The sequence below is a fragment of the Actinia tenebrosa genome, unplaced genomic scaffold (genome assembly GCF_029948245.1).
Source record: "Actinia tenebrosa isolate PJP-AT-01 unplaced genomic scaffold, QUT_ActTen_1.0 PGA_scaffold15__27_contigs__length_11533743, whole genome shotgun sequence".
Lineage (NCBI taxonomy): Eukaryota > Metazoa > Cnidaria > Anthozoa > Actiniaria > Actiniidae > Actinia > Actinia tenebrosa.
Window position 1 is genome coordinate 6,949,606 of NW_028292575.1, and position 13,350 is coordinate 6,962,955.

At 38.0% G+C, this 13,350-nt stretch overlaps 1 protein-coding gene across 1 annotated transcript; it reads right to left on the bottom strand.

Moving 5' to 3' along the window:
- Positions 1 to 1,981: 1,981 nt before the first annotated feature.
- On the bottom strand, positions 1,982 to 13,306 carry LOC116294843 (uncharacterized). Its single transcript, XM_089030305.1, has 16 exons — positions 13,129 to 13,306; positions 12,405 to 12,494; positions 10,920 to 12,088; positions 10,380 to 10,473; positions 9,946 to 10,182; positions 9,057 to 9,352; positions 8,645 to 8,698; positions 8,090 to 8,262; positions 7,548 to 7,632; positions 7,070 to 7,203; positions 5,269 to 5,327; positions 4,424 to 4,490; positions 3,617 to 3,659; positions 3,362 to 3,430; positions 2,628 to 2,723; positions 1,982 to 2,354 (listed from the first exon to the last, which is right to left on the bottom strand). The coding sequence occupies exons 1-16, from the start codon at positions 13,181 to 13,183 to the stop codon at positions 2,265 to 2,267; spliced, it is 2,811 nt and encodes a 936-aa protein (XP_088886431.1). The 5' UTR covers positions 13,184 to 13,306; the 3' UTR covers positions 1,982 to 2,264.
- Positions 13,307 to 13,350: the final 44 nt, after the last annotated feature.

A 13,350-nucleotide genomic window follows, 5' to 3' on the forward strand; every position in this document is an offset into this window, starting at 1 on the left:
GAAATATCGAGCAAACAAAGAAAAAATATTAAGTGCAGAGGTTGTTACAAAAATATTATAAGCCTTTTCATAGTTTAAGAATCGATTCCACTGCTCATGCGATTTTATCCCGAATTTCTCACCTTCTTTTGTCTAAACCTTCTTTTGTTCTTAATTAAACAAAAGGTGAGAAATTCGGGATAAAATCGCATGCGCAGTGGAATCGATTCTTAAACTATGAAAAGGCTTATTATGGGAAGTCTGGTGTTAAGTATGCAGCTGTCACAAGCTGGAATGATTTACCACATAATATAAAAAACAGTTCAACACATAAAGTCTTTAAAAATAAGCTTAAAAAACATTTGTTGCTTTAGAATTTTGATTTTATTTAGGTTTTGCTTCAATGTAACTTTATTTCCTACTTTAATTTAGTTCAAACTTCACTTTATTATATATAACTTTTTATGTGTATTGAATCTATTTTAGTTTGCTACTTTCCCCCTTGTAAGTTCTTATTTGAAAGTATTATATAGTTTCAAGGTGCAGAAATATTCTCTTAACCCTTTTGGGTTGTTTTCTTCTGCTCCTCCCAGTTAATTTTTTTTTTTTTAATAGTGATGTAAAGTATAAAATTCTCATTCTGGGAAATAAAAAAACCTTGAAACCTCATGTATAACGTTGACTATTCTTTCACGGGCCAATAAAATCCCTTTAATGGGTGGATGTTGATGATACGCAACGCAAATACTGTGATTATCTGTAAAAAGCCTTTCAAGTTTACTTATCTTCACAACGAATATTTAAGCAGCTGAGCATTCTGAACATATAATTAAACAAAGCATTACCCTGGAAAATAATTAGACTACAACGCTACTCGTCCCCAACCTGTGGGGATATTATCTGTTCAGTACAAAGGCTTACTGAACTTACTTCAATGCTAGCAGTCGATTCTTGGCAGCGAAGGAGACTCTGCTGGCAGGGAAACTAAGACAAGATTTCTAAGAAAACGGCCATTGATTACTGAATTAGCTTGCGCGTAGCCCGACTTTAACAAGAATCGATTTGAAATTATTATTCTAGGAGCTTCTCCCATGTAAAAAGGGCGGGATGAATGTCGAAAAAAAAATCCCTCCCCCATAAAAGGTTTGAACTTGCACCTGCAGTTTAATCTTAGCCCTAAGAGATAAAACTTTGAAACAAAATAAATCATCAAGACACAAGTTCGGTCGCACGAGTACAAAGCAGTTCTACTCGTCAGTTAAACCGAAACTTGTGTCGTAAACAAGTTTCAGGTCAAAATTGCCCCGTGTGACGCCCTCGTGAAACTTGTCTCGCAACGCCGTTGCACACAAGTTCAGCTTATAGTTTCAAAGTGGTACAGGGCCTTTAGTAAAATATTCTTATTCGTTTTGCTACACCGCATTTTGATGATCACGTGCACACGCCCATAATAAAGCTCGGGCTGCCTGTAGTTAGATGACAGTGCAATAAAATCCCTTTGCTATCGGGAATTGAATTATTTCTTTCCATCTAACATGGCTGCCGTCATGTGATGGTATTTGATCTGAAAATTAACTGTGCTCCGACTTTGGTCAGCCCTGATCCTTGCTGTCTCAAGGTATCAATAAAATTTAAAGGTTTTTTTGGAGTTTTTGTCATCATGAGTATATATACTTATTTCAATAAAGTTAGTCGCCAAAAATCTAGAAAGCTATGATCGCTGAGAACGATGGGAAATATTTCATATCCAACAAGTAAAGATTTCGACACAAACTGCAGCAGTTGAGGATGTTCAGAGGAGGTGAACTTGTAACTGGTAGAAGATCTCAAGTCCATCAACAGTTATCAAGCGGTTGAAACATGTAGAATGTATCTATCCATAATCCTTGTCGGTCTCAGCTTTGTAGCTTTTTAGGTGTGACTACTTTTATTGAAATAAGTGTATAATCTGCACAATCAGAGATGCTAATGCATGCCACAAATAACAGTCTATAGTTAGCTATTCCATATTAAAAACGTTTTATTTCTTTCTACGTTACAAACAATTTTCGCATGAAATCAAGAAAACCAAACTTCCTCGTTTGCCCACTACTATTCAAAAGAACAATCCATATAAAAGAATGATAGTTTGACTCGCCTTATCAATCTTTTTGCAAATTCTTGCATATTTACATTCAAGCACAATGCAATGCCTATCGTTTTGTGGAATCAAATTATCAGTACACTCCCCTATCTTTGTCATTGTATAGTTAATCTCTGGATGGTAGGTCAGTAATATGGTTGTGTTATCGTCGACGGCTTCTATAGCTGCCTTCTCTACGATCTGATTGGGTTCTACGTATGAATTCATCACAAGCAGCTGTGTACGGGTCCACCTGTGTTCAAAGAGATAGGTTAACTAGGGTAAAGGTTGGTGAGCAATCCTTTGTGCACACCCTTATCATTGGGTATACATATCCAGCCTACCCCTTGATATAGATTAACGATGGTATATGTCCAATCCCTTGTTATGGGGTGTATATAAACATTCCCTACCCCTAGAAACAGGGTGCACACATAAAATGCTTTGAGCACCCAGAGTCTGATTTCAAAAACAACCTGCTTCATTTCTAAAAGGCAAAAGATAGGAAAAAGTGGAGAGGGCTTACCGATCTGTGATGATAGCGAGAGCTGCTGCTGTGAGTTACATGTGAAGGAAAGTATCCGTACGATGGGACATCAATCGATCTTGACGAGTAATGAGACTGAAAAGGAAAATCTTACAATCAACTTTTGAACATCTACAAAGCTTGCAAAACTAGAGGCTCATGAATGTGAAGAGGATTAAAGCGAAAGGGTGCTGTAAAATATTATTCATTCCGAGGATGAGGGGAAAACTGGGTCGATTTGGCATTGGAGTGTATTGTGGGGCTGTTTTAAGGGACGAAATAGACGCCATCTTGGAAAGATGTCCCCTAAGACAGACCCACAATGCACTGCAATGGCAACTCGACCCAGTTTTCTGCTTATCCTCGTATGGACTAATATGCCAACCGTTTTCTGATTAGTTAGGGAAGGTAATCCCTCATAGGGGTGTGTATTCGCCAAACTTTTTTGAATGGTTATGGCCATCCCCCTTCCACGCAGTACGAAATTCATGACCCTCCCATTAAGTCAACAAGAAAACAGCTTTAGTCGAAATAAAAAGGATCAACCTCAAGAAAGTTCAATTTTTTTACAGATGACCCTTCCCTCTGAAGTCCAAGCACCTGACCCCTCCCCCCCTCGTCTCTCAATAAAAACATGTGACCCTAAAAGCGCGTGTATTGAGCACGCACGAATTCTTTATATTTTCATCAAAACAATCACCAGTAGATTTCAGATTTGAACTGACGTCACTTACCCGACTGATGGACGATAATGATGACTGGTGTCGGGACCGCTGATATTCTCTCATGTAATCAGAGTATGACTGAAGTACAACAAAATAAAGTGAAAATAATTATAAAAGAATAGATTCTAAAACGTCTTTGCCAGAAATGGAACCACATGCCGTAAGTTTACCGGAGGGGGATAATGAGGGTAGGATGACGAAGGGGACAAGAATCCGTTCCCTTTGGTACCATCCCGAAAGATGAAAAAAAGTTATAGGACTTACCCCGTGTAGAAGGGTCTCTCGTCTCACACCACTATAACGTGTTCTGCAAACCGAAAAATAATATAAGCATTAGCTGTTTGTAATAATCAATTCAAATTTATCACTATGAGTGACATCTTATTATGACATTTTAATCTTGGGGTTTTGTGCACGTGATATTCACGTAAAATTACAGCGTGGTGGTGTGCACTGCTCATGCGCCTCCGGGTACGATTCCCTGGCTCAGTGTCGTATGTGAGTTTGGTTGTCTTTTGGTTCTCTCCTGAGCTTTTAGAGTTTTCTCCAGCTTTTCACTGTCTAACCTGGAGTTGTAAACCCCATTAGATTCGTTTAGGTGTTATTGAGAATGGCCGTCAGAAGAACAATGGTGTTGTAGACTGGCATGTTGACCACCTTGGGAGAAGTCATCCTCAGAATCTAGACTTACTTGTGAGAATGTTGTTTCAATAGTTTGGTGTAGAAAAGTTAATCCTCGTTTGTTATGCAACTTTGCTCGTACAAAGGAGTCTCACGAATAGGGTGCGCACTACAATTCATGCAGTAATAGTAATCCAAAACACCGGCGCTGGAAACTATGATATAGCCTCCTCCGCAGGCATCTGCTTGGCTCTTTTTGCTCCTTGGGCTTCCTGTGGCGAGGACAAAAAGACGAAGCTTTTTCTCTCCCTCCCTCGTCCCCACTCCTCTTCCTTTCTCGTTCCTAGTTCTTCTCTGCCATAGAATTTAATACAGGGATCCCAACAGAGAATATATCGAGTAGCCTGCGGAGGAGGCTAACTATGATACTAGGAAATGCATATTGTTTACCTATCCTCTCCCTTGCTACTGCTATGACTGTCATGACGATCTCTTGATCCCGAATGGCGGCGAATACCTGGAAAAGATCGACAGGATGGTGTAGTTTAGCCACAAGAAACAAAAATCCTCAGTTATGACCAACTCCATTGATCAACAAAGGAAGGGAACGGCAACTACCGGCAAAAAATATTAGAATCTTCCACATTACGACCAACTCTCTTGATTTACCACGTGTGGTGAAAATTAGTTCTGGAACGTACGTCAAACGCTGCACAACCAACTCTATTGATTGACTGCAGCCTTCAGTCGGATCAACGTCTCGTTCGTTCACAGTGATTGACTTGACAATATCATTGGTCAACCTTTTAAGAGGCCTCAATGGCAGTACAATTGATTTATTCTTGGAATAAATTCTTCGTCTCAGCCTCCAAGCTTTTTACTACACTGACGAAGACATCGATGTCTCAGAAGCTCATTCTTGATTGGCTGAGATTGGTTACCAGAACAATGGACGCTGTCAAGTTTTAAGGATCTTTTTTTACATATCTTCTGAGAGCTGCAAGGTGACCCAAAATTTATTTGGGCATTTTGAATTTTTTCCAATACTCCAGTTTCGAATTCTTTGTTGTTCAGCTTTAGCCTAAATTTTGTGGTTCACGTGTTCCAGTGAAGGTCCGTGGAATTTCAAAGTGCTTGTATTCTTGAAATTGTACATTCTTTACTCTACCGTTGATATTCGTTACTGAAATGATTCGAGGCTAGCATTCAAAAAGAGTCTGCGATCAAGGAACACAGCGGTATTTTACGAATTCCGAAATAGTCTATTTAGGGTGTGTGTGTGCGTATTAGCTAACCTCTTCGTCTTCGCTTCGCTCTTCGAATGTCTTCCGAGGAAAGATTCCTACTACGGTGCCTGCTGAATAAACCAACATATGACGAATATTAGTTGAGGAACACACCTATGGGGTGTTATAACAGTTCTACTCACAGAGGGTCCGTGTACCATTTCACTTGTCTATGAATATCTTCAAGCCTTACAGATTTGATTACTACTAAGCCAGACTGTTATCAGGTGTTCGTAATAAATAGCAATTTAACTTGGAACTTATTTCCACGCATCTTCGAAATCAATAATTTAGTGTAACACAGATTTCTAGCTGCAAAACTTTGGTCAAAAAATTCATGCAACTTGTTGTGTAACATTGTCGCGTTCTTTCTATTCTTTGCAAAAAAAATTCCCAGCACACCTCCGAAATGTTAACGCAAGTAACATTATTTTGTACTGAATTCCATTCCAAAAATATGTTTGAAAGATGGATCCAAAGATCCTATTGTTTAAAACCGAGGCTGTATTTGAGTAAGACTTGAAGCGACAAGAAATACTACACGAAGGTCCTGTAAGTAGCTGTACTGGGTGGCTCGAGTAAGGATGGGTGTCACCTCTAGGCGCACGACGCTGTGCACGGCAAAGCTTGACAACCTGTCCAGCAGCAAGCCGTGATGTAGTATGCTACATGTCCTGTATTCTATTCATATGCATTGATGTAATCCCCTCTTGGCCTCGCCTTCATGTTTGATTGACTGCCTGAACTCACTACCGAACACATAATGAATAAATCGTTCAACAGTTCCTCCCAGCAGGAATTCTTGTGGCACGTTGAGAAAGTTCATATACCATGCAACATACATAGATAGCAACTGCACCAAGGCAAATAGTTTTCCCAAATATAATAATTAACCAATCAACAGGCAGGTTCAAAAGACCTTTGACAATGCTATCAAGTGGTCTCCTGAAGGTAAATTATGACCAACCCCAATGTCCTGGTTTTTTGTGCTCAGAGTAGCGTCTCCTCGAAATATATGCTGTGAAGTCTCAATACAAGTCTTGTCTTACGCAAAATAAAGCCAAAACTAGCAAAACTTTGGTTCGAAAATTTGAAGTCTTAGAATAGAATAGAATTAAATTTGCATTTCAACGGTTTGAGAGCAGCTTTTTTCTTCCTTTTCTTGTTTGCTTCGGAAAATATTTTCTCTGCATTTTAAGTCTTTGGTTTTCGATATATCGCGGATAAACGAAAAGACTAAACTTGTCCGTCTGTGCATACCGCCATTCGAATCAGCAACTTGCACTCGCGAGTCCGTGGTCATCCGTAAAACCACTTGAATTTGAATGTTCTTTTGAAAATATGATTTGAATCCAGTCACCAGAGGCGAAAACAAAAGCTAAATTTAGCACATCTCGGGGCTCTAAAACTAGTGGTACGCGAATCAGTTCAAGTTGTCCATTAATGGTGATCGACAAACGTCCATAATAAAGTGAGCTCGGCTTGCGGGTCCTATTTAACCTCCGTGGTGTGTAAAGTTCGTATTTCACAGCACTGGTAGTAGCTTCGTCTACCTTTACTCTGACACAATGATTGAACCTATAATAACGCAAAGATGTGATAAACGTGAGATTTAAGACTCCTGTTGCTTGGAGTGGCCATTATTGACCTTCTCTTAGGTCAATATTAGATATAATCGACCCCCATCTGGGTCAATAGTGGATATTCCCAAATGAGAGGCACATATCAGCCCCCCGTCTTGTACATTAGACCAGCATGACCACATAAGTAGAAGCAAGCAATTCTTCTTGTCCTTATTGTAGATCCTAACCTAGATGTTAATTCCTTTTCCTTGACACGTCGGCTGCTTTCTGATCGTGAAGATGAATGATGCTTTTCAAGTTCGACGGATGGATCGTCAGGGAATAATCGACATAATTCCTCGCCAACTGATGGTTCCACTTCCTGTCGGGAAACGACAATATCACATTATCAATATCAGCATATTTTATTGCATGGGTGGGGTACGCTGCTAATGCATCGTCTTTCACTACTGTTGGTCCAATGTGCCCTGCAGATGTCATGTGAATTTATTTTGTTTGATGTGTTGTTCTCTTCCTTGCCACAAGGGCTTTTCTCCGTGTTTCCTCCCTCCATAAAAAATCAACATGTGAGTCAAGTGTTATGTGCATAAGATAGTAAATGTAGTGGTAGTGAGTGTGAGTGAAAGCAGGCCCACATCAGCGAAAACTGCCAAAATAATCAGTCTGCTAAGATTATCATTATTATAAACATTTCAAAACACCTACCTGTCCATCTCTACATATTTTCACTTCCTTGTTGTCATTCCATGGGTTACGTAGATGGGTACACTTGCTGAACCAAAGATCTTGTCTGGAAATTAATTAACAGCAATGCCATGTAATACAAGCTAACTAAAGCTGTAAAGTTTGTTAAGTCTCTCTCTTTTCAAGGGTTTTTATCAGGAATCTTCAGTATTCCTCCCTTCACAAAACCTAACGAGCCCAATCTCAAGTTGGCGATGCCCTGACTTCGATTAGCCCTGAGGTTGTTTCAGGGTTTAATCTATAAATTAGCTTTGCCTTTTGATCAGCCCAGAGGTTGTTTCAGGGTTTAATCTATGAATTAGCTTTGCCTTTTGATCAGCCCAGAGGTTGTTTCAGGGTTTAATCTATGAATTAGCTTTGCCTTTTGATCAGCCCAGAGGTTGTGTCAGGGTTTAATCTGTGAATTAGCCATGCCCTGACTTAGATCAGCTCAGAGGTTGTTTCAGGGTTTGATGAAAATGTATTGTTTTCTAATAACAGAGATTACAGTGTTGATGTCTTACCTGTTACACCATTTAATAGGGAATACCCCTCCAAGGGCTTTAGCACTCATTCCTGGAGGCAGAACCCAAGACATGTGAGGTCCATCGTATGAAGCTTCTCCCATTAGTCGAGCAAATCCTTGGAACTTGCCACTTTCCTTGACTGAGAAAATGACAATCACATTCTTGTAGCGCTGAATATACAAAAGAATATGATGGTTATCACAAAGGATTTAAGGGTTGTATACCAGTATTCCACTCACTTATTGCCTCTGGGATCTGAAGGTTTGATTCCTGAGCTCAAAATCCCATGTGAGTTACAGGGATTTTTAGAGGTTCTCAGGTTTTTCTCCATCTGTAAAGTCTAACATCCTAATTCGAATTCCATCTGAGTTAGCCATGCCTTGACTTAGATCAGCCCAGAGGTTGTTTCAGGGTTTGATAAAATTTGAGGTTTCCTTATCTTCAGCTAATGGGTAAGAATGAATGCATGACAGAAAAAATGAACTTAAGCAATGAAATACAACCAGGATCAGGAATTCAGAATTTAAATAAGTGTGTGTTGATTGAACTAACCTTGTAGGCAGCACTTAGTTTCTTCTCATTGGTTCGTGGGGTTGACCACACACCCTAACAAAGCACACAATGATAACATCGTTTAACTGACACACAGGAAACATGTTTACGCTATCACTTCATGGGTAATTCTGATTACTAGGACATTGGTAACATTTTGATCATAACATTACTGCAGTGTATCTGCTATTAACAACGACATATCAACCCCAACATCACTGCCATCAATTTAACATGATTCCACTACTTTGGACATTAGGATCATCAGTCCTTCATCACCATCCCTGGGAATATAATAACTGATATCCATCACCATCGCCATCGCCATAAACACCAACACCTCCATCATTGTCATTGCCGCCATACCATCAAAAACATTATCGCTACAACCTCAAACAACATTTTCACCTACCTTGGCTTTCGATAGAAGAACATTTTCAGCATTATTGCTCTTCATCACAAAGTATCTTGCATCTTCAAAATACTTGTCAATTTTGTTTCGTCTTTTCTTCTTGGACACTTTTGCTACTTTACTCTTGACATGACCAGACTGCTCATCAGAGGAACCACCATCAGATAGGTGTTCGCCACCATGAGCTACCGCTGACGACATCTTTCTCTTACGTGAACTCTTGGATTTCCTTTCTTCGCCCCCATTGTCTTCTTTTTCTTCTTCTTCACTGGCACTGACTTCTTCATCATCAGATCCTTTGAAAAATAATTTTAAAGATAGGAATATAATTTGTAAGAATATTGAAATTTTTCTTTTACTCTATATCCTCTCCCTCGTTCCCTCTTTACATTCAATCTAAGAATACTTTTAACACCTAAAATATGTCTAGAATGTTTATTGTGTTTAACCACAGTGTGATTGTGCCAAAGTTGTTTGTCGTTTAATTAGCCCGTGCTGGGGCCATCTGTTTCAAACTTTATATTTGAGTTTTGTTTTCAAGAAATTTGAGAAACGATCTTAACTCTATCCAAAATATTAAAAATCAATCAGCAACATGATATCTAAACTACTCATGAATCTTTTTATTATACTGTATGCCCACAGGAACATTATTTATTGGTAGACAAGAGAAGATTTCCAGCAAACGTTTTCTTACAAGATTCACAGTTTTCAAGAATCATATCTTCATGGGTTTTTATACTAATTTTAACAAGCTCTTTCCAGCTATGATAATTGTTTTTCAGTTTTACTGTACTAATTTTAAAATACCTGATAAAAGCTCATTGCATGGTTTTTAAAAATCATTTCAGTTTTCGATTGAAGAGTAAAATGCCTCAATGGAACATACCTGACTTTGATGAAGCAGATTCCGAGCCAGATTCTGAGTGAGCTTCATCCCCATCATCATCATTATCACTCACTATTTCCTCATCACTTCCACTAACGCTGTGACCACTGTAGTTTTTATCTCCATTCACATCATCGATTACTTGCATGATTTCTTCATTTTGGTCTTCATCTTTGTCATCATCTTCTAGTTCTTCCATTGTTTCAAATTCTTCATCAAGAACCTGGTCATCATTCTCTGTAGAAAATAACAGATTTGAGTGAATTAACAGAGTTTATGATATTTGCAAAATTATGATATTTCCCCTCGATTTTCAGTACTTTTGAATGGAAATATATAAATGCTTATTAATTATAAGCATCACAATTATTGATATAATACTTTATCCAGATATGGTAAGAGAGAGGAAGAGGTCAAATAAAGTTTGTTCAAACCTTGTTCCATAGGTTTTTGGGCTTCATCTTCTGTTACATCTTGTTCTATCTCATTGTCCTTCACACTCTCCTCATTGTCATCTTCTTTGTTGTGCTACAGATATGAAAAAGTAACTTCAATATTGTCATTTGTATGATATAACAGTCTTACTTACTGCTAAGTCTCCCAAGCCAGAAACTAAAGTCCAAGGAGTTGAACAGCAGATCAAATTGGAATTTATCAAATTTAAAAGTTTCTTTTTGTGGAAGAAGGACAACAGGAAAACTAAAAAAAACAGGAAAACTAAAAAAAGCAGGAAAAAAAAAACAAACAAAAAAACAAAAACAAAAAACAAAAACAGGAAAAACCTCAAAGGACAAGAGAGATGCTTAATGGAAGGTCAGGTCAAGTGAGTTGAACCCATTAATAGAATTTTTTAAAACCTGTGTGTGTATAATAACCAGCATTTTGTGGGTCAAAAACAAACATCCAAATGGAATAAAAAGGTGAATTAAGAATCAAATGATCTAGATTTTTATAAAATAATTATTCTAATTTACCTCTTGATACTCAGCCTCCATTTGTACAGCTTTCTCTGACTCAGTACTTATTTTTTCTGCATCAGCATTTTCTTCAGTGACTAACACATCAGAAGTTTCTTTACTGGGACTACCCTTTGATGCACCTTCATTTTTCTTAGAAACAGATTTTGGCTTCTTCTCCTTGTCTTCTGACTTGTGCTTTGTCTCTGATCTCTTGTCAGGGTTTGTTTTATCCTGTACCTTTTTTGTAGCTGGCGATTTAGTGGTTTTAGAAACTGGCTTTGTAGCAGATTTAGGAGTTGTTTTAGAAGTCTTGGTAGAGGAAGACTCAACTGATGTTGGTTTTTTAGCAACTGTAGAACTGCTACTTTTCTTCTCTTTTCCTTTGCTCTCAGTTTCTTTAGTACTTGTTGGATGAACTTCCTTTTTTTTGCTCTTTTCTGGAGCTTTCTTCTCTTTAGGCTTTGCAGACTCCTGTTGCTTGCTAGAGCTTGTAGTCTTTTTGGTTGTTTCTACTTTAGATTCATCAACTTTTCTTTCATTCTCTTTCTTTTTTTCAGTTGGTTTTGATTCTTTAACTTTTGCTGCTGTTTCCTTTACAGTTGCTGATTTTGTTTCGGTTTTTTTCTTTCCTGCAGTAGTTTTAGGTTTTGCAGATGCTGCCTTGGTGCTTTTCACTTTTGCTGCTGATTCTTTTTCCTTGACCTTTTCCTTTGGTTTTTCTTTATCAGCTGATGCCACATCAGTCTTAGGATTTACCTTTTCCTTCTCACTAGTTTTAGCAACACTTTCTTTCTCTCTGGCCTTCTCTCTACTTTCTTTTTCCCTCTCTTTCTCTTTCCCATGATGGTGCTCCCGTTCACTTTTCTCCTTCCCATGATCTCTCTCCTTATCAGACTCCTTTTTCTTTTCATTCTCACTGTGTTTAGGAGAACGTGACCCTCTCCCCCTTTCCCCACTATGGACAGTAAGTTTTTTCTCTCTACTTGACCCCTTATCGTTCACCCTTTTAGAGGACCCAGAACCTTTGTGTACCGAAGGGCTACCTGGACTTCTCTCTACGGCTTTCCTCTTTGGACTGCTGCTCTTTGATCGTTCTCCATTCTTGTCCTCCTGGGCACTTCGCTTTCTTGTGTTTGCTTTACTTGGTTCTGAGGGAGACTTTTCTGAAGATCTTCTACTTGGAACTATTTATATATACAAATATTGTAAATTCTACTTTTTAACTGCTATATGCATGGGAAGCTTCATAGATGATAGGGCATTGCTGGTGTTCAGTCACTCCCAAGAGAATGAAATAACAAAAGACATGGAGGCCATGTTGGATGATATAACAAAAGAGACTAATGATGAATCTTTTGTTAAGTTCATCCAACATGGCGGCTGTGAAAACCATCAGCAGAGGTAATTGTTTGTCCTTTACTGAACGCTGGTAATGAGATTTTGACATTTATGACATTCATTTACCTAACTGATGCAATTAAATATTTGAAAAACTTTTACCTTTTGAGGCTTTGTCCAATTCAGCTGCAAATTCATCATGAGTTGTCTCCCCTAAAATGTCATCTAAAACATTCAACTCCACATCTTCCCCTATAACAAAACAAAGGAAAATTATACGGTTGAATAACTTAGTATTAGTATTACAGTAGATATTTATGTTAAATATGTTTTTCAAAAAAATTTGTTATTTATTTCTTCATCGTTGGAATCTTCAAGCAACCATTATTGTTTCTATTAGTAACAATGAACCGTAGGAACAATTTATTAGTTACAGCATTTAAGGGGTATTAATAAACCCTAGATATTCAAATGAATATATTTTTGACGACATGCAAGCCGGTCTTCTACCATATATTTCTATACAACTTTAAACAAAATACCTTCTAGCAAAAAAAGAAACACTTAAATTCGAATGAAATATGCCAAACGGATCATTGAATTTAGAATTTGAAATGATTAAAAATTATATAAAAGGATTTGAAAGATTCTTGGAAAACGAAAGATGGCGTCGAGCAAAGTTGTCGTTTGGCCACCGACACAAGAAGATAACGAGTTCATTAACAATAAAACAACACTTCACCACTAATTTAGTCAAACTCCTCTCACTCTTAGCATAAATATTGGTATTATAACCTTTAAATAACAGTTAAAATGATTTAGAACACAATCGTAGGAAAAAACGACATCACAAAATCAAAAATTTCATTCACCGCCAACAACTTACTCGCTTCAATCTCATCCGGAGACGACAATTCTCCTTCTTCTGCAGCTTTAGACATCGTTATAGTCTTGCTTTGAAGTCTAGAGCCGTTTTTCTTGTAATTTGAAGCGAGGAATGGCGAAATACAGCAAGTTTTTTTGGAAGCTTTTTCTTGTTCTCTGAAAACAAGAAAGCACGCCAAATGATGATATATTATGGGATATCTACACCCATACGTCATGGTGA

Excerpts from the sequence above, each read along its gene's own strand:
- LOC116294843 (XM_089030305.1), bottom strand. The coding sequence starts at position 13,183 with ATGTCTAAAGCTGCAGAAGAAGGAGAATTGTCGTCTCCGGATGAGATT. Across the intron at positions 10,183-10,379 it reads CCAAAAACCTATGGAACAAG|AGAATGATGACCAGGTTCTT; the intron begins GTTTGAACAAAC and ends TATTTTCTACAG. Across the intron at positions 3,660-4,423 it reads AGTAGCAAGGGAGAGGATAG|AACACGTTATAGTGGTGTGA; the intron begins GTAAACAATATG and ends TTCGGTTTGCAG.